At 37.2% G+C, this 21,687-nt stretch overlaps 1 protein-coding gene across 3 annotated transcripts; it reads right to left on the reverse strand.

The window, feature by feature from the left end:
- Window positions 1-320: 320 nt before the first annotated feature.
- Window positions 321-17,033, reverse strand: CENPH (centromere protein H). 3 transcript variants are annotated; one of them, XM_079145247.1, is made up of 9 exons: window positions 16,844-17,033; window positions 12,956-13,011; window positions 9,832-9,880; window positions 9,378-9,452; window positions 7,120-7,176; window positions 3,742-3,805; window positions 3,217-3,268; window positions 1,149-1,312; window positions 321-468 (listed from the first exon to the last, which is right to left on the reverse strand). In XM_079145247.1, the coding sequence occupies exons 1-9, from the start codon at window positions 16,975-16,977 to the stop codon at window positions 376-378; spliced, it is 744 nt and encodes a 247-aa protein (XP_079001373.1). In that variant the 5' UTR covers window positions 16,978-17,033; the 3' UTR covers window positions 321-375. The 3 variants fall into 3 exon arrangements, with proteins under 3 accessions (XP_079001373.1, XP_079001375.1, XP_079001374.1); XM_079145249.1 differs by lacking the exon at window positions 9,378-9,452; XM_079145248.1 differs by lacking the exon at window positions 7,120-7,176.
- Between the last annotated feature and the right edge of the window lie 4,654 nt (window positions 17,034-21,687).

The following is a 21,687-nucleotide window of genomic DNA, read 5'->3' on the forward strand; positions in this document are numbered from 1 at the left end:
GACTTGGGGGTGTGGCTTAGAGGTAGAGTATTTGCCTGGCATGAGTGAGTCCCTGGGTTCCACCCTCAGCATCGTAAAAACAAAACCAAAAACCAAATGCATAAATGCACAGAAGTATAGAAGTATTACAAATAAGAGCTGGGACTATTAAGAATGTTGAAAAATATCCACATTCAACAGAGTTGGAACAAATGTCTTCTCTCCCAAGGCTAAGATTTTTGGACACCTTTAGAATATGTCTGTCACTTTAATAATCATATTTAAAACAACAGAACCATATTATAATGTTAATTCAAGCTTAAAAAATGACAGCATTAGAATGATTTCAAAAACACAAATATATTTCACTTGAAATCTGCCAAAACAGAATTTTTATTAGATCATGGTGAGATTCTTCTCAAGTTGCAGAACAGTTTCCTTGAGGGCAGAATCCTCTGCCCAGTTAGTTTTACTTCCTAGAATGAGGTTCTATAATAAAAAAAAAAAAAAAAAAAAAAAAAAAATTAAGTTATAGGTACTTTTAAAAATTAAAAAGATTTTAAAAAATCTTTTCGCTATCTTATCTATCTTATCATTTATTTGGTATGTAGCTCTGTGATCATGAGGAAAAATAGTACATTCTTGTATCTTCAGTCCTACTTTCAGTAGGGCTACCTTGATTCCTATGATGCTACACAATAATTACAATCCTTAAGATAATTTTTTATACCTCATCAGTTTATACTGATGAGGCAGTTTTTACTTGTTAAGGATACTAGTAATGTTATCCTAGATTGGAGGAAAAAGAATATAGTTATGGTTTAGAGTTAATTTTGCACTAGTATGGTGAAAGGCAATAACTTAGCCACAAGCAATATGCCTTATTTTTAAAAGAGATAAAAGACTTAGTGCTTAGCCCTTGAGATTTCAAGACCCTCAAAGAAGTGAACAATATTTTCATGGTAGATAATAGAGGAATGATTAGGGTCTTAATTAATAAAAATTCTGGTCATTTTTCTATGAAAAACTATGGTTCAATGATATCAAGTTACTCATCATCCTCAGCTCTAGTATGGAATTATTTTATGAGGATCAAAGACTAAATAAAAGTAAGTCGATACTATAAAAATATTCTTTACACCTCCCTTCCAAATTTATATAAATGTTACCTGGAACACATGCTGAATAACTGTAGTAATTTGTATCTCTTTCTGTAGGTTTTGTTGCATGGTCTTTATCTTGTCTGAATTTTCCACATTGTCCAGATCTTCTTTCTGTTTGTTCTTTTCTGTCTGTATTTCTAAAAGCTTACTTTCTGAAGCTTGTTTTAATTCTATTAGATAAAAATAAAAGAACATACTATATATGACAACTCTTTAAACAAAGATCTCAAAAACTGTGAAGTAGAATATTTCCCTGTTATTTTAGTCAAGAGAAAATTTTTAATAAACGTGTTAAAATTTTTAATAAATGTTAGGCTGCAGTTCTATTTTGATCTGAAAATGACTTCCTGGTACAAAATAACATTTTAATTTTTTTTTTTTTTTTTGTGGTACTGGGATTGAGCCCAGGGCCTCATGCATGCTAGCAAAAGTATTCTCTACCACTGAGCTATACCTACTATCCCCTGCCCTTTTAATTTTTTTGCAAGGGGCATGGGGGCAAGAGATGGACTGCACCTAGGGTGCTTAACCACTAAGCCACATCCCCAGACCTTTTTATTTTGAGACAGGGTCTCACTAAGTTGCTTAAGGTCTGGCTAAGTTGCTGAGACTAGCCTTGAACTTGTAATCCTCCTGCCTCAGCCTCCCAAATCCATGGGATTATAGGTGTGTGCCACAACATCTGGTGCTTGTTCATTTTTTACTTTTATTTTGAGACAGGAGTTCAATATGTTGCCCAGGCTGACCTGGAATTTGTGATCCTCCTGCTTCAGCTCCAGTGTAGGTGGGATTATGGGCATGATCCATCACGCCCAGTAATATTTTAATTTTATGTTCAGAATGCCCTAAATGAAATGTTCAAGGTATTTATGTATGACAATGACAGCGATCATTTGAAGTGGCATCATGTAAAAGAGAACTTATTCTAAGTTGTCAACATAAGCAGGAGATACCTATAAGTAAAAGCAAATACTTTCCTCCCTTAATTACATAATTGACATTAATGAAATAAAAACAGATTAGAATGCAATGGGAAAAAAAAAAAAAAAAGAGGTAGAGTGCTTGCCTTATGCACAAGGCCCTGGGTTTAATCCCCAGCACCAACAATAAAAAACAAAACAAAACAAACAAAAACATCAACAAGGTGATCAGAATAGATGACCAAAATATCCCTGACCCTGAAATTATTTGCTAAGAGGTAAATGTTTAAAAATAAGCCATCATGGGCTGGGGTTGTGGCTCAGACAGAGTGCTTGCCTTGCATGTATGAGACACTGGGTTCAATTCTCGGCACTGCATATAAATAAATGAATAAAATAAAGATACAACAACAACTAAAAAAAAAAAAAATATATGTATTTTTTAAAAAGCCATCATTCCTCTATGCTGTTAAATGAAAAAAAAAAAAAAAAAAAAAAGGTTGTAACTGAGTAAAATGATGCCAATTTTAAAAGATATATGCATTGAAGATTATCTCTTAATAATTGAGGAAAAAATTTAACTTTGCTATATATTTACCTTTTCCTAAATTTTCAATAGAGAATGTGCATTACTTTTGCAATAAACATTTCAATGCAAAAAGCCATGTCATGCCATCAAAAATTAAGTGAAAGGCTACAGAACTACATGTATCAACTGGTTTTTCAGAAATTACGGTCTCACTATATTGCCCAGGATGGCCTTGAACTTATGATTCTCCTGCCACAGCCTCTTGAGTAGCTGGGATTATAGGCAAGTTTCACTGTACTTGGCATATGTAACTATTTTCTATTGGTCTGAAAGAAAGTCTCTAATGACATATATTAAACGGAGACAACATGGGAAGGAAGCATGACTTTTGCCTTGTAATTTTCTGTATCATTTGATTCCCCCAAGAATGTATTAATTTTTATGACTTAAAGTTCTAAACAACAAAAATAAATAAGCAAAAACATTTCATGTTTTTAAAATTTCCATGTTCAAAATTTTAAAAATTAAAAAAATTTCTCAGTAGCTGAGAGACCTGGCCTTATAAATCTCCAAAGTAGGTAAAAATGTATTCTATCAAAACAACAACAAAACGAGTTCTACATACGTAATCTCTTCTTCCGAACATCAAGCAGTTTTTCCTCTAATTCCCAAGATTCCTGTTATTAAAATTAAATATTAAATCGTTAATATTAAATATTAAAAAGATTAAAGCATATTATTTAAGAATAAATCTAGAATACTTAAATCATTGATGTAAGTAGATCATTTGTATCATTTGTCAGCAATAGGAATTATGAACACAGAGGGAAATTAAGGAAAGTAAATTCTAATCATACCAGTTCCTTTGGGCAATCTTTTTTTTTTTGTACCAGGGATTGAACCTGGTACCACATCCCCAGATCTTTTTTATATTTTATTTAGAGACAGGTGTCATTAAGTTGCTGAGGCTGGCTTTGAACTCTTGATCCCCCTGCTTCAGCCTCCTGAGCCACTGGGATTATAGGTGTGTGCCATCACATCCAGCTCCCTTTGGGCAAACTTATTTAAACATATATGATAAAGTTATCAGCAAGAAATTATCTCTGAAAACATGAGAATGTATATGAAGCCTAATGTGCAAGTAGTTTACCTGCTGTGATTTCATTATTAACTTATTCAGCTTTAATATGTGTTTCATGTCATCCATGAGCACACTGCAAAGGAATAAAAATATGATCATCTTTAATTAAAAATAAATATCTCGGGCTGGGGAGATAGCTCAGTTGGAAGGCCCTGAGTTCAATCCCCAGCACCGCAAAAAAAAAAAAAAAAAAAAAAAACCTCACTAATAAAGAAATCAATTAGTATATATTTACTTTTATTGAACCCCTGACTCCTTAGTAGAAAGTCATTACTTACAAAACAAATCTGGAAAAGTTTGATATAAACTTAATTTATTAAAAATTATGGCTGCATTCCCTAGAAAAAATTTTGGTCACAGATAAGAAAGAATACTGAATTAAATATAGATTTTACTTTTAGAACAATTTTAGGTTCACAGCAAAACTGAGGGAAAAGTACAGATGTTTCTTACATACTCTGACTCGACACATACTCAGCCTCACCACCAGAGTGATGCATTTGTCACAACTAATAAAACTGCACTGATACCTCATCTTGATCCAAAGTCCATAGTTTACGTGAGGTCTTGAAAATGTGTTTTGACAAATGCATGATGATATGTATTCGTCATTAAGGTATCATACAGAATACTACTATGGGTTTTTGGTTTGTTTTTTTGTGGTGCTGGGATTGAACCCAAGGCCTCTAGCATGCTTGGCAAGTGCTCTACCACTCCAAGTGCATCTCCAGCTCTTAGGGTCATAGTTTAGTTCCAAAAGTTTGCCTTTTTTTTGGCACCTGGGCTTGAACCCAGGAGTACTTCACCACTCAGCCACATCTACAGTCCTTTTTCTTATTTTTTATTTTGAGACAGGGTCTCACCAAGTTTCTTAGGGCCTTGCTAAATTGCTGAGGCTGGCCTTGAGCTTGCAATCCCCAGCCTTAGCCTCCTGAGTTGTTGGGACTCTAGGCGTGAGCCACTATACCCGTGCCTGTTGGAAACTTAATACCCAAATTCATGTTAACAGTGTTTGGAGGTTGGGGCCTTTGGGAGGTAACTGGAATTAGATTAGATCATGAGGGTGGGTCTTCGTGATGGCATTAGTGACATTATAGAAGGGGAAGAAAAGCCAGGTGCAGAGGCACACACCTGTAATACCAGCAATTGGTGAGGCTGAGGCAGGAGGATCTTAAGTTCAAAGTCGGCCTCAAGAGAAAGACTGCAGCTAGGACGTTTGCTCTGTCTCACTACATGATGCCCTACACCATGTGATAATGTAGAAAGAAGGTCCTCTCCAAATGCTGACTCTATAATTTGAACTTTCCAGCCTCCAGGACTATAAGCTAAATAAATGTGTTCTTTATAAAACACTCAGGTTGTAATATTCAGTTATAGCAACAGAAAACAGATTAAGAAAAATAGTTTCAAGGAATAAGTTACTCCTATTTCTTCAAAAACTATTTCCGAGTGCTTACTACATGCAAAGAACTGTGCCATATTCTAGGATGTAAAATAAAATAAAACACAGTAAGCATTTTCAAAGAGGAAAGAACCCAGTGGGGGAGAAACAAATCAACAACCATAGTATAGTGCAGTAATGAATATGAATCAGTTATGCAAAGGACACAGAAAAAGGGAAATCCTTGAGTCTTAAAAAATGTGAAGTAATTACCTAGATCAGGTAGTTTGATATGGCTAGAGCAAAAATGTAAGGAATAAAACTGGGCAAAGTAGTGGCTCTCATTCATCAAAATGCCATAGTCACTTGGGAGGCTTGTTAAATATGGACTCCTCAACCCCCCACCTTCAGAGATTGTGACAGCAGGATTGGGCTATGACTAGCAATGTGATCACTGTGACCATACTAATTTTTCTGATACTCAGACAGATGTGAAAAACACTGTAAGAAATTTACTTAGCTCAAAAAGGGGAATCTTTGCATGAACCTGGGAAAGGTGAACTCATTTTTGCATTAGTTATAGCAAGGGGAGGAAACATGAGTAAGGTGTTCACTAAAGCAAGTCAAAGAAAATATATTTGGTTGGTTAAAATCAAAAGTCTCTGTTTAAAGGTTCATTAGTGGTTTCTGACAGGGTAAGTATTTTCTTTTACTGTTTACATTGGGCTTGTTTGCTTACATAGGAACACAAGGCACCAGAGCCCTGGGTACTGGAGACGTTTCAAACTAATGGTGTTGCAGTTAATTTTTTTTTTTTTTTTTTTTTTTGGAACTGGGGATTGAACTCAGGGGTGCTTTATCACTGAACCACATCCCCAGGCCTTTACATTTTTTATTTTGAGACAGGGTCTCACTAAGTTCTCAGGACCTCGTTAAACTGCTGAGTTTAACAAGTTAAACCTCGTTAAACTTGTGATCTTCCTGCCATAGTCTCCTAAGTCACTGGGATTAAAGGTATGCACTACCACACCCAGCTGCAGTTGATTTTTTAAAACAGTTATGAATTTAAAACATGTTAAAAGAACTATCTTGGCCTGTTTGACCTTTCTGTGGTCTTTGAGTATCATATGATCGGTCTGTCTATACCCCACCCCGTTATCTTGAGAATGTTTTAAGTTCTTATTTTATGGAGGAACAATAGTCCAGAAAACCTAAATTCAGATTTTAAGATTTTTAATCTAGAGCTATCTGGAATACTGGAGGAATGCAAATTAGTCTAGACACTCAGGACAAGTGCTCACAGCTACCTTGGAACTTCTCTAGTGCTAATAGGAAGGTGTATTTTATCACAAGATTTTTATAGATTTGAGGAGTAAGATCATAGGTAAGGTCTGAAGCCAAATTCTTAGGAACAAACAAGTTATAGAAGACTTTGACTGCCAGGTTTATTTTAACTTCCTTGGCAAATTGTCTAACCTGAATAAGCTCACTTCTACCAATGAAAAATGAGGAATATACTTCCTATCTCATTGAGTTGTTGTTGGATTAAGTAAGGTAGCATTGTTTCTGGTTTATAGTTAACACTAAATAAATGTTAACAAAATCTTCAAATTTTTCAGGTCATCTGTATATAACCTGTTTCTTACAGTCATAATCCATACGGAACAAGATGTCAGGACTATAAAATTTGTAATTCTGGGGAGGGTCTATCAAAATTCCATCTTTTAATCTTTTAAAAATTTCCTAGTTGAAGGTGGCAGGCATTGACAATTTTTTTTTTAAAAAAGAAGTTTTTTCATAATATCTTTATTCTATTTATTTATTTTTATGTGGTGCTGAGGACTGAACCCAGGGCCTCACATGGGCTAGGCAAGTGCTCTATCACTGAGTTACAGCCCCAGCCTTTGACAGTCAATTTTTAAAAATTCACGAAACTAAAAGCAGTATGCAGAACTCCCTAATTATTCCCTTCCTTTCCAAACCCAGAGGGGGGGAAAAAATCATACCTACTCATGGTGTTATTTTTTTCTAGGTTTTTTTTAAGTGCAGTTGACAGTTGCATCCTATGAGAAGGAAAAAGCTTGTATTATCAAACATGAATAACATTTATGGTACATTAAAAACATTTTCAAATATGACAAGTTAAAGATGGATTTTCCTTAAAATATATGTAAAACATAAGTAGATTTTTTTTATTTTTTTCCCGCGGTACTGGGGATTTGAACCCAGGGCCTTGTGCTTGAGAGGCAAGCACTCAACCAAATGAGCTATATCCCCAGCCCCATAAGTAGATTTTTAAACAGTATTCCAGAAGAAAGACTTTGAGGAATAAAATAGAAATATGAAATTACACCAAGAAGAATAGGGATGTAGCACATAGTTGTGCATTGCCAGGCTGAGGCCCAGTGGATCTGAATCCATCTTGAGCTGGATGAGTTCTCTACACCATCTACTTTGGTGGATTAGTATGGGTCTGAAATGGAGACATTTAGGAAATATAAAACCATATTTGATCATAATCTTTAAAATATGCTGCTATAAATAACTTTTAAACTCAAGTAGCTAATACATAGGTAATAATAAAAAAAGGCAATAGTAGTTATCTCTTCCTTTTTGATACACGTAAGCAATTAAAATAGCTATTTAAAAATCTATGTATCCTTTCAAATACCAAATGTGATTTAATTTCATATTTCCATTGTCTTAAATGAAGTTTCCTTATTAACTGTATCCTACATAACTTCTTCAAAGAAAGATATTAATGAACAATGTAACTTTTCTCTCAGGGTTCAAAATTTGTAATAATCATCATTTAACTGATGACTAACTCATTTAGCCTTGTTTAAAAATTCTTTCCACCTTGAACTCATAACCATCTTGTATACAGTTTATAATGCCTACATTAAAAATGCAGTAATTAGGGGCTGGAGTTGTGGCTCAGTGGTAGAGTGCTTGCCTGGCATGTGTGAGGCCCTGGGTTTGATACTTCACCACATATAAATAAATAAAAGATTCATTAACAACTAAAAACATTAAAAAAATATATAATAATTAGAGGGACTGGTCAGGATGAAAAGTTAAGCTAGGCAGATGGAGGACGAGCAGGGGTGGAAGTGGGAGATGCCAAGTGGTGTGGGACTGGGGTAGCTCCATGAGTCCTTCAGGGGTTGTTGACGCATGCTTCAAATGAACTGGTGCTTCACACTGCCCCTTGCCACTTGCACGAAGATTGAGCTGTTTACAGACATGCCTAAGACAGCCGAGAACTTTTTTTCTGCACTGGAGAATTCAGAAAAGACGAGGTGCCAATAGGATACAAAGGGAGCATCTTCCACAGGGTCATAAAGGACTTTTTGTTAATGGAAATATGGTACTGGAATCACCAGTATTTATCTGGGGCCATTTGCAGCTGAAAAATTTAAGGTGGACACTCAGCTCCAGGTCTTCTTTCCACTGCAAACAGAGGTCCCAGTATAAATGGTTGTCAGTTCTTTATCACTTAATTGGCTGAATGGGAAACATGCAGTGCTTGGAAAAATCATTGATGGACTTCTTGTGATGAGAAAAATTGAGCATGTTTCCACAGGCCCCAATAAGCAGCCCACGTTGCCTGTGACAATCTCACAGTGTGGGGAGATATAGACTAGATTAAGACTCAATCAGTATTGGGAATCAAAAATCCAGGACTTGCTCATGCTAGGTAAGTGTTCTGCCACAGAGCTACATCCCCAGCCCTGAAGGCGCTATCTGAATGACTGAGGGATAGAAGACACTATCCCCCATTCTGGAATTACTTGGAGACATTATACATTCCTGTAGGGAAAGATTATGCAAGATGTACTGGTGGCAATTAGGCTTGTCCTCCATTCATTTCACAAGAAAGCAAAGGTTGAAAAGATGATAAAGAGTCTGACTGGTTCTACCCTTATTCCAGAGGATGAGAAGTACAGAGGAGAGCTGGGAAGCATTGTTTGTCATGGAATGTCGCCCTCCTGTTCCCTTGAGCTGCTTATATCCCATTCTTGGCTGACCTCCCTTTCTCTGACATTTCAGGTTGTCCCTTGCTCTGGGTGATATTCTTGAGTCAGAGAAGTTGGACTGGCCTCTGTGTTTGCTCTCCTGCCTGCTGTGACCCCATCTGATCAAGAGACTCTGGAAGTTTTACAGATGCAGAATCACAATCCTCTGTGTTCAAATTTTCAACTGTAAATAAAGGGTTTTTTTGTGTGTGGGTTAAAAAAGAAGAAGAAGAAGAAATAATTACCTGGCTAATGTAAGATTTTTCATTTCAAGAGCAATTTTTACCTCTTCGATTTCATTTTCTAAGTCTTCAATTTTACTATTAAAGGAACATGAACAAAACATCAGAAAAAGGTATAACTGAAATAAATGTATAAATTAAGGCTTTGAAAACAAAACACCTCTACTGGAATAGAAATATTCTTCAAGCTTAACATATCTACGCATATTTAAAGATTTGGTAAACTGATGCTTTCTGAGCTACTTGCACAGTATCTTACAAGGGGGATGCCAGTGAACGCTAATGTAATCAGTCATCTACATGTAAGTCTTCATTCCAAACCAACAACTTCCTGATAAATTCATGTCATATTATTTGGAAAAATAAATAAAAGGAAAAAGAAAGACAATGCTATAACACTGATAACATGGTTAATTCTTAGTAAAAACCAGAAATAAAATTTAAAAATATGACATACGCTTCAATTTGTTTTTCTTGCATGATTTGTTCTGGAGTTTTTTCTTCATCTACAAATAAATAATTTTTTGAAGTCAGTAACATTTTCAAAAGGAATGTAATATAAGCCATGATTGCAAAAGGGTAATTTTATTTTTTGGTCCTGGGGATAAAACATTAAGTATATATTCAACCACTGAACTACACTCCCAGTCTCAAAAGAAAAGTGTTTGGGGTTCAATTCCCAGTAAACTCCTCCAAAACAGTCAGCTTTCATATTACAAAAGTACTGAGAAACAAGTGAAATTAATTTTGATGTAGTTATTTATCTTGATAAACCCCAAATGTTATTTTAGCATGCAATTACTTTAAAATTACTAATGAAACATTTGACATTCTTTACTATATTTATAGCCCATCTCAATGAGGACTAACCACATTTCAAGAGTGACAGAGTTAGTGTTTAACATATTGGACAGACCAGTTTTAGAATGATAAAAAGTAAAAGGGAGTAAAAAATGATTAAGGTATTTAATGTAAAAAAAATCAAGGCTGGGAGACTGGGGACATGGCATAATGGTGGAGTGCTCACTCCACCTTTGCAAGGCCCCGAGTTTGATCCCCAAAACTAAAAAAAAAAAAAAAAAAAAAATCACGTGTAAGTCTATATATTAGCAACAACTAGATATTCAAATTAAAAATTACCATTAACAATGGCATTCAAAACCTTGAAACATAAGAAGTTTAGCGAAACTATGACCTCTGCACTAAATACTACTAACTACCCAAATGGATAGACACACAATGTTCAAGCATTAGAAGAATCAATACTAATATAACAGTTTTTCTCACATTGATATTTAGATCCCAGTCAAATCCTATTCAAAATTCTTTTTGTCTATAGAAATTAACAAACTAATATTAAAATGTATGTAGAAAAACAAAGGATCTAGAATAGCCAAAAAAATTTTGAAAAAGGACCACAAAGTTGGAGGACAAATTGTAACTGTTATCAAGACCTACTATGAAGTTATATCAATCAAGACAGTGTGGGACTTGTATAAGGACAAATATTTCAATGGAACAGAAAAAGAGTCAACAACTTTCTATGATGATGGAAATGTTTTGTACTTATGATGTCCAGCAGAGTAGCCATTAGCTCCATGTGGCTATTGAGCATTTGATATGTGACTAATACAACTAAAGAATTTATATGTAATTTAAATTTTAATTAACTTAAAAACACATATGTGGCTAGTGAATACTCTGCTGGACAACACAGTTCTAGAAGACAAATCAGACTGGTGGTTGCTGACCATGAAGTGGCACAAGAGAATCTTTTGGTACAAGAGAAATGCTTTGTATCTCAATTGTAGTGTTACACAGATGCACATGTTTGTCAAAACCTATCAACTTATACCCTTAAAGTGAATGCCTTTATTGTTTTAAAAAAAAAAAAAAAATCCTTTAACAAATAAGTCAGTGATACTTTAAAATTTTATTTTATTTTATTTATTTTTTAGGGGTATTGGGGATTGAAATTCAGAGGCACTCAACCACTGAGCCACATCCCCAGCCCCTTTTTGTATTTTATTTAGAGACAGGGTCTCACTGAGTTGCACAGCACCTTGCTAAGTTGCTGAGGCAGGGTTTGAACTCTCGATCCTCCTGCCTCAGCCTTCCCAGGTGCTGGGATTATAAGCATGCACCACCACACCCAGTATATTTTTTAATTTTAATTTTTTGTGTATGCTAGGGATCAAATCTAGGGTCTCAAGCATAGTAAGCATGTGCTTTATCACTGAGAAATACTTCCAGTGCCATATCTTTTAAAAAAGCAATAAAAGAACAGGGCACGGTGGCCAACGCCTGTAATCCCAGCAGCTCAGGAGGCCGAGGCAGGAGGATCGAGAATTCAAAGCCAGTCTCAGCCATTCAGTTAGGCACTAAGCAACTCAGTGAAACCCTGTCTCTAAATAAAATACAAAATAGGGCTGGGGTTGTGGCTCAGTGGTTGAGTGCCCCTGAGTTCAATCCCCTGTACCAAATATAAGATAAAAGAAACAATTTTTTTCTTCTTCTTTTTCAGATTGGGTGTTGCTATATTGCTCAGGCTGGGCTTCGATTTGTAATCCTCCAGCCTTACCCTCCCAAATAGCTAGGATTAAGTATAATCTATCTTTCTTTTTTTTTTTTCAAAACTTTTTTCTCACATTTATTTTTATTAATGCATCATAATTGCCTATAACAGTGGGACTCGTTATACATTTGTACATGCACACAATGTAACAATATGATTTTCCAATATCATTCCCCAGTACTTTCCCTTTCCCTTCCCTTTACTCTATTGATCTCCCTTGATTTTCATGAGATCCCATCTTGCCTTTTAATTTTCCTCCCAGCTTCCACATATGAGAGAAAACACACGACCCTTGACTTTCTGAGTTTGGCTTTAAATATTTACACTCTTCTTTTTTATTTATTTTTTTAGTTGTTGATGGATCCTTATTTTATTCATTTATTTATATGCAGTGCTGAGACTTGCACATGCTAGGCAAGCACTCTACCAATGAGACACAACCCCAGCCCTGAATATTTACTTTCAAAGACTACAATTAAACATCTTGGGGCTGGAGTTGTGGTATGTGTGAAGTCCTGGGTTTAATACTCAGTACCACATATAAATAAATAAAAGATCCACTGACAACTAAAAAAAAAAATTAAAAAAGAAACACATCTTGTGTGGCCTGCTTTAAATCTATCCTCTCCTTCAAGTGTAGAAATTCCGTAGTGTGGACTATTAAACCTACCCAAGTTTTCTGATGTTTTAAATCCCTTAAAAATGAAATTATCTACACAGAGAAAACAAGGACTATAAGAGAAGGGAGACTCATCATTTGGATCAGCTCTAAAACCATCTTCTCAAAGAAAATACACCCAGTACCATATCTTATGTAGTCTCTCCCTCTTATGCCATTATTCCTTCCTTAGAGGTACCATACTTCTTATCTTGCATGTCTCTTTGTTTACTTGTTTTGCTGTACTAGAATATACATAATGAATTTTTGTAAAGTTGATTTTCTTTTCCCTAGAGTAATACTCATCATCAAACTTCCAAAACTTTATTTGAAAATGAAACAACTTACTTGCATCAATCATTGACTTATATTCCAAGAGTTGTTGTTTTGTCTGTGCTCTCAGCCTGAAAACAAAAAGAACAGAAAAAGTCATCTATTACAGATAGACAATTTACTCATTAAAATACAATAAACAAACTCATCTTCACAAGAAGTTGATATAACACAATGAGTATAAAGAAAGAAACAGCATTATAGTTTTTTGGTTGGGTCTCATTTTATTTAAAATAGACACAAAGAACTTTCAGGCCTCAGAAGAAGACACAAAATTAAAAACAGTGGGAAAACAGCATCTATGAGGAAAATATTAAAATATACTTTTTTTTTTAAGTTTTACTTAGTTTCATGTGGTGCTGAGGATCAAACCCAGTGCCTCACACATGCTCTACCACCGAGTGACAACCCCAGCCAAAGAATCAATTTTTTTTTTCTTTTGGTGGTGCAAGGGATTGAACCCAAGGCCTTATGCATGCCAGGCAAGCACCTATAATATTCTCAGAAAACAGAAAATAATGGACAGTTAAATAATTCAGAGAGAAGTTTCTTGGTTCTATTATTTTCCTTAATCTAAAAATCAAACATAAAACAAGTAGAAAATTATGGGCAAAATGATAGCTATTAAGTTGTTATTTACAAAACACATTTGCATGATAGTGGCATAAAACTGCTTTGTGACTTTGGAGACCTATTTAATTAGTTAAGAGACATTTGACAAATTCCTAAAACTCTATGGCAAACTGATTATATTTCAAAATTCCAAATAAAAACAGAAATTTTTTGGAGGTAGGCTAGCATTCTATAAGCTACACTGAAAGAATAATTCCTTTTTTGGCTGAAATGAAAAAAACCTTACATTTTTTATATTATTTTATACTGAATTTTTACAGTACTAGAGATTGAACGCAAAAGCACTATGCCAATCAGTTACATTCCCAGTCTTTTGAAAAAAAATTTGAGACAGCATCTCCCTAAATTGCCTCAAATTTCTTTTTTTTTTTTTTAAATGAGAGGTTTTTATTTTAAAATAGTGGATGACATATTAGTTCACTTAAGACATATTCTATGTAGTGTTATCTGTTGTCTGCTAAATAATATAGATATTAAAGTTAACTTTTTAAAGAGATATAAGTGCAGGAATTAGAATAACAAAGTATGTAAATCAAATTTGGAATAGATGAACTCAAGCCAGTTATATATCAGAATCCCTTGTTAAAAATACAGAATTTTTGTCTTCACCCCAATTAATTAGATTAGAATCTTTGAATACTGGACCTAGGAAACAACATGTCAAAAGCATCCAATGTTATCTGGATGTAAATCAACCATGGATAAACTTGAAGAAATAGTTATCTATAAGGCACATGTTTTCCTAAAAAGTGTTAACTGATATAAATATTTTATTCTTATATAAAGTAATTTCTACTGAACCTACTTATCCTCAAACACTGATAATGTCGTAAATGGACAAGTTATTATCTACGGTCATATGAGTTAATTCTTCTATTAACTATTTTCAGTCTTATTTAATAAAATATGCTTCTGATTAATGTTCAATTTAAAATAATATTTGCAAAAATTCAAATATTTAGGTATTTTGGCTGCATTATTTAGTTTTGTTTTAGAGACTTATCATTTAAAACTCTAAAAACAGAAACAAAAAACAAACAAGCAAAAGAACTAGAAACAAACTTCAGTCTATCTTTGTTCCTGAATTCTGCATTGGGTAACAACTAGTATTTATATCCATCCTATATGAACATGGTAATGCATTCTCTGCTTTTGTGCATGCTAGTCTATCTACTAGTAATGTCCTTATTTTATATTCATATTTATGGCAAACCTGTTCTATACTGTGGAGTTGATCTCAGAAATTATCTTCTCTGGAAAGTCTTCTCTGATATGCCTTATCTCCCCCCTGGTCTGGATCAGGTGCCCCTTTTATTTCTTTCATAAACCTATCATACATTCTTGGACATGTCTGATTATCTCTTTTCCCTGCTATGTTCTCCTTCAGTTGTGCTTTTCCAGTTTCAAATTTCTAATCTTGGCTCAGTCTCCCTCCTAGTAGCGGGAACGTGTCTGAGTGGTAGAGGGCTTGATTGGCATGCAGAAGGCTCTGGGTTCCATCCCCACCACAGCTTAAAGAAACAAGGTTGCTCCACTATACTGTTTTGGAGGGCATTTTTAAAGAGAGGGTATGAATTTCATTGATTAGCCAAGACCTTTCAAAACAAAGTAAAGCTAAAATATAATAACAATTCTTAAGGCAAAATCCCCTTGTTATGATTTAGAATAAAGGTCTGTAAGGCTGGGGATTATAGCTCAGTGATAGAGCACTTGCTTAGCATGTGCAAGGCCCTGGGTTCAATCCCTAGCACTACCAAAAAAAAAAGTCTACAAATATTTTTCTGTAAAGGATCACGCAGCAAATAAGTTTAAGTTTTTTGGAGTTTAAGGACTCAGCTTCACCCTTGTAATGGGAAGGTTGTGTTCCAATAAAACTTTACTTCAGCACTGAAATCTAAATTTCATATAATTTCCATGTTATGAAATATTCTTGTGAATTGCCCCACAGCCATTTAAACGTGGAAAAAATTATTCTTTTTTCCCTTCTTCTTCTTTTGGTACTAGGGTTTGAGACGGGGTCTTGTTCAATTGCTTAGGACCTTGCTAAATTGCTGAGGCTGATGTGGAATTTGCAATCCTTCTGCCCACCCTTCCGAGTTGCTGGGATCACGGGCATGCACAAACATGCCCCGCAGAAGAAATATTCTTAGTTTAAGAGGTCACACAAAAATAAGCAGTAGGGTGGATAAGGCCTAGGGCCTTAGTTGGCCCACTTTTTTTAGAAGATGATGTCCCATGTCATCATATCTTCCCTAACAACCGCTTAATAGAAAAGCATAGACTAGTACTCCTGGTATACAAGACAAATGAAGCTTCAGAACTGCAAAGGGTCATGGCCATAAAAGAAGGGTGGGCGACATCTGTAGCCAGGTAGCCAGTTTCTTGCTGGCAACATTGCCTACAGACGCAGCCTCTCCGCATCCAGCATGCTGGGAGCCAGGGGCTGGAGTTCTTGGAGAAGACACCAGACAGCAACTGCTACCCGACTCAAGGGTGTGGCCCGAAAGTCACAGGGAGGTGCCTCCGGATGGTGTTGGGCACCCCAGCTGGGGGCACCTCAGGTTTCAATAACATCCAGGTGCCAGGAGAAGGCCTGGGCCTATATTCCCAGATGCCAAAACAAAGCAGACTGGGAGGGACGGTGGAGGAGCCCACGCGGCCAATGCAGACAAGGGGCCCCAGGAGAGCGCCAGCACAACTGGGGGGGCGGGGCGGCGGCTCTCCAGAGGTAGGCGCATAGAGTCAAAATTTATCAAGTGTTTACCATCTCCTAGGTACTCTTCTAAAAGTTGAATCAAATTATGTCATTTGCACGTATGAATATGCCACAGTGAATCCCATTAGTATGTATAGTTATAATGCAGCGGAAAAACAAAACAAAACACCCAACTCTTTGAAAAGGGGTGGGGCATCCTCTTTCCAGTCCTAGGTTTGGGTGCGTCCCTCATCCCGCCAGAAAAACTGGAGCCCCAGGGCATGAGCTGGGAGGAAGGAAGCGGGAAGTTGCAGTTCCGAAGAGCTTCTTAGGGGCTCTGGGCTGAACACTTCCAGAGGGTCTCAAACCCCCTTAGCATCTCTCCCAGGAGGGTGTCATTTTCTCTACTTTTCGCAGACGCAGGAGGACACTAAAGAGTTTAAATGAATACTGCGGTTAGTAACGGAGCCTTAAAGTGACCGCGTACGAACTAGAACCCGGGTCCTACTGAGGAAGGAGCGGAGTCCTGAGCCTGGACGCCCACTGGCTCCGGCGGAGGCGCGGGAGGGAACAACCTGAGCAGCAGGGTCATGCGGTCGTCGCTGCGTGCCTCCTGGGCGCCGGCGACCTGCAGCAGCCCACCCGCCCCGCCGGCCTCTCCGGAGTCCGCCGACTCGGCGGCGGCTTGCTCCTGGAGAAGCTGCTCCATGGCTGAAGCGAAGACACTCTCTGGGAAGTCGGAAAGAGGCCGCTTTTCCCGCCAGGAAGTCGGCGCCCGGAAGGCGCCGCAAGCCCCGCCCCTTCCGCTCCGGAGTCGCGGCCTCCCGCCCTCGTGTGGCCGCGAGAACTGAGCTCCTTGCTCCAGGGTCAGCGGGTGTAGGTCGCTGTGCAGCACACGCGACAAGTTCAAAGAACTGGACTGCGAGTGCGACTCAGTAGGAGAGAGCTTGCCTCGTGTGCGCGAGACCCTGGTTCTATCTCCAGCACCGAAAAAAAAAAAAGGCGAAGAACTTTAATTTAGCGTCAGCTGTGTCCTAGACGAGCAGCAGCCTGGAAAGTGGGGGGGGGGGGGGGGCCCCCCCTAAGTGTTCAGTCTGATTTGACCCTGGGACATAGGAATGGGAATTGCTCTTCAGTGATCCACTTTAGTACTCCCAGTCCGCAGAACTTGGAAAGCGGGATGGGAAAGATGAACTTTGGAGAGTAGCCCCCCCCCCCGCCCCCACCTCAGTGCTTGGAAATCGAACCTGGGCCTCGCGCTCGCTTGTCAAGACTGCACCACTAAACCGCATTCCAATCCCCAAGAAGGCTCTAAATCTGAGTCCATGAGGTCCATACCCCTCCTTTAGCGGAGAAATGAGTAGTTCAAGTCTACCGTGTCCCCCAAGTAGAAAGCAATGCAGGCACATGAAACCCAGATTTTCAGCGTGACCACTTGCACTTCCAATTCCTTGCATGGGTACTTAACTCTGCTATCAAGTAGGATTCCCAACACTCCTGAGAATTGGGTGCCCCCAAGTGTCTGCCTTGTGACGGAGCAGGTTACAGTTGAGCCATGAAGGGTGAGGAAGGTGAAGAAATTGCTGGTCACATATAAATGATTTGTAGTTTTTCATTGTAATAGTCATGTAAAGCATATTTATTTGTCCTTTCGCACATGCACAGTAGTTTGATCCTCTTTGAAAAGGGGATATGAAAAAAATGTTTAACATCATTAGCAATTAGGGAAATATAAATAAAAACTGCACTGAGATTTCATCTCACACTAGTCAGAATGGCAGTCATCAAGAATATAAATAATAAACGCTGGAGAGGATGTGGAGAAGAAAAGGAACGCTTTTACACTGTTGGTGGGATTGTAACTTAGTACAACCTCTATGGAAGTCGGTATGGAGGTTCCAGACTAGGCATGGAACACCATATGACCCAGCTATTCCACTGGGTGTATATATATCCTAAACAATCAAAGTCATCATACTACAGTGATACCTGTATACCCATGTTTATAGAAACACAATTCACAAAAGCCAAACTATGGAACTAACCTAGGTGTCCATCAACAAATCAATGGATACAGAATGTGGTATGTGCATGTATACAATGGAATTTGATTCAGCCATAAAAAATATGAACTGTAATTTGCAGAAAAATGGATGGAACTGGAGACCATTAAGTGAAGTGAAATAAGCCAAATGGCATGTTTTCTCTCATATGTGGAAGCTAAAGAGGAAAAAGGAAAAGAAAGGTTCTAGGGGGATTTCATGGAAATCAAAAGAAGATCTGTAGAGGAAAGGGACCAGGGTTTGGGAGCAAAGAGGGAGGAAGTGTTGGGGAATGGTATTGGCTTATTTGTTATATTGTGTTCATGTACAAATATGTAACAACACATCCCATCTCTGTACACCAATGCACCAACAAAACAGTGGAAAGAGAAAAAAGAAAAGGGGGGGTTGAGAATTCTTATAGCTACAACTTTTCTTAGTTAAACTTGACCACTCAGTGCTTTCTCTCCTACATTTAAGAAATACAACTCTGGATATTAGTTTCCTTGGTTTTTTAACTAAAAATTCAAAGGCATAGTAGGATATAAAAGAAGGCATTAGTTTTGCTACATCTACCCCCAAACTCATGGAACATTGTTTCCTTTTATTGTTTTATTAAAAAGTGATGGGGTTGGAGATATAGCTCAGCTGGTAGAGTGCTTGCCTCACATGCACAAGGCCTTGGGTTCAAAAAAAAGTGATCCCACAGAATGTGGTGGCCCTTGCCCGTAATCTCAGATATTTGGGAGCCTGAGGCAGAATCGCAGGTTTGAGTCCAGCCCAGGCAATTTAGCAAGATCTTGTCTCAAAATAAGAAATAAAAGAATTGGCAATGTTGCTCAGTGGTAGAGTGCTTTTGGGTTCAAGTCCCAGAATAAAAGCAAACAAACTAAAAAAATAAATAAAAATAAAAGTGATCCCATTGTTCTTTTTTCACTTAACCACTTATCCTGACTGCCTTCCAATATCACCTCAATCTCATTCTTGCAAGCAGTTAGTTGCCCATCAGGTTACCCACTGGCCAGATTTGGAACAAAAATAATGCAATGGTTCTTCAACCAGAGAATGCAGCAGATTATGGGGAAGGCTATTTCTGTGTGCTTCTAGGATCTGATTTGCATTTCTACAAGTTCTCAGGTGAAGTTGCGGTTGCTGATTTCTGATGGAGCTTTAGAGAATCACCTAAGGAATGGAGCATGGCACAGCCCATTTTGCCCCACTATCCCAGATGTGGAATACTTACAAATGGCATATAAGATGTAATGATAAGAGCATAATTATAATGTTTAGTATAATATATAAGATCTGGATTATTACTTCCAACCTATTTTATTTTTTGGTACTAGGAATTTAACCTAGGGTTGCTTTACCATTGAGCTACATCCTCCTCATCCCTTCTCAGTTTTTGAAACAGGGCCTCACTAAGTTGCTGAGGCTGTCCTCACACTTGGAATCCTCCTGTTTTAGCTTCCTGAGTCTGGGATTACAGGCATGTGCCACCTTGCCTGGCTTCCAACCTATTTTAATGCACCTATATTGATTTTGTTTAAATATTCAGATAACTGAAAATTTGGCATTAAAAAAACTTACCATTCTTTTATTTTTAATAACAAACTACTCCTGTACTTCTCAAAGTCTCCTCAACACAGGAATATTTCATATGGCATTTTGTCTATGGTCCATTGTAATAAGTGTCTTCTCATCAACCACCTCAGTATTTTACAGTCACAATCAAGTATTTACTTTACAGCATACTTAAGTCACACTTAAAAAGCAATCTCTTACGTCCATACATAACTTTTTTTGAGGTGGGGGTAGCCAGGATTGAACTCAGGGCACTCAACCACTGAGCTATACCCCTAGCCCTATTTTGTATTTTATTTAGGGACAGGGTCTCACTGAATTGGCTTAGCGTCTCACCATTGCCGAGGCTGGCTTTGAACTTGGTATTCTCCTGTCTCAGCCTCCTGAGCCACTGAGATTACAGTCGTGCACCACCTGGCAAGTTCATGTATAACTCTTTAAAGGCCTTGAATACACAAAAAGTTCAGTGCTGAGAATATAGCTCAGGGGTTAAGCACCCACCTTAGCATGTTTAAGGCCAGGGGAGATTTGATTCTCAGCACTGAAAACAAAAACCCCTCACAGTAGTTGTCTATCTTACCCACACCCAGTATGTTAATGTAGAGTAGGTCAATGTGTAGTGTAATCAAAGACAAACATCCGCTTGTCTCTCTCACCCCTAATATCCATATTGTCCCATATTCTGTTTATGCTCTTACTCTGCCTGATTTGACCCCTCCTAACCTTTCCAACCTGCTCCATCTATATCATCCTCCTTGCTTTTCCTCAAACAAGCCAAATGCTTGTGTATGGTTTCACATCTTGAATTATTTTTCTTAAAATAAATTCCAAATAAAATTTAAAAAGACTAGGCTGAAGTGCCCCTGGGTGTAACCCCCATACCAAAACAACAAAATAAACATTGAAACAGTATAGTATGAAGCTATTCTTTAGAGAAGGTCCAATAATAATAATGATACTATTAGAAAACCAGCATCATGTCCCTGGCAGTGAGACAAACAAATCAGGAGAGTAACAGTAATAGATGCTAAAACTAGTTAAAAAGAGATTAATACCTTTCCAGCTGTTTTATCTGGTGATAACCACTATAACCAGATGATCAAGATTGTTATCAGTTGTCTAACAATCTGATGCGACTCCAATGATACACATCACCTGTATTGCTGCAAAAATACACAATTTGACAAGCCAAAAAAAAAAAAAAAAAAAAAAAAAAAAAAAAAAAAAAAAAAAAAAAAGAAATTATGACAAAAAAATCAAATAGGGACATAGTGGAGTTAGATGTCCCACACTTGTCATTCCAGCTATTCGGAACACTAAGGCAATAGGATCACTAGATTGAGGCCAGAGCTTGGGGAATTTAGTGAGACCCTGTCTCAACACAAAACAAAACAAAAAAAGCAAGGCAGTTGTTCTATATGTAAAAACAAATAAACCTTAATTGAAGTGGGGGTTAAAAAAAAAAAAAAAAAAACTCTAAGAAATCTTTGTAAACATTGAGTAAATTTGATATATATTTTAATGTATTTAAGAAGATTATGGCTTTTTAAGGAAAATGACCTTAACTCTTAGGAGATGCATGGTGAAGTACTTTAAGGTAAAATTATCTCAACGCATGAAATTTACATTCAAAGGGCTTTGAGGGAAAAAGGCATATGTACACATGTACACACGTACACACACACACACACACACTTGTAGTTTAGTATTCACTTAGGAAAATAAATCAGAACTGTCTCCTGTGAGAATAAAATCCCTCCTTATGTCCATGGAATATTTATGTAAGTCAATCA

This window comes from Sciurus vulgaris (assembly GCF_902686455.1).
Source record: "Sciurus vulgaris genome assembly, chromosome: 6".
NCBI classification, from domain to species: domain Eukaryota; kingdom Metazoa; phylum Chordata; class Mammalia; order Rodentia; family Sciuridae; genus Sciurus; species Sciurus vulgaris.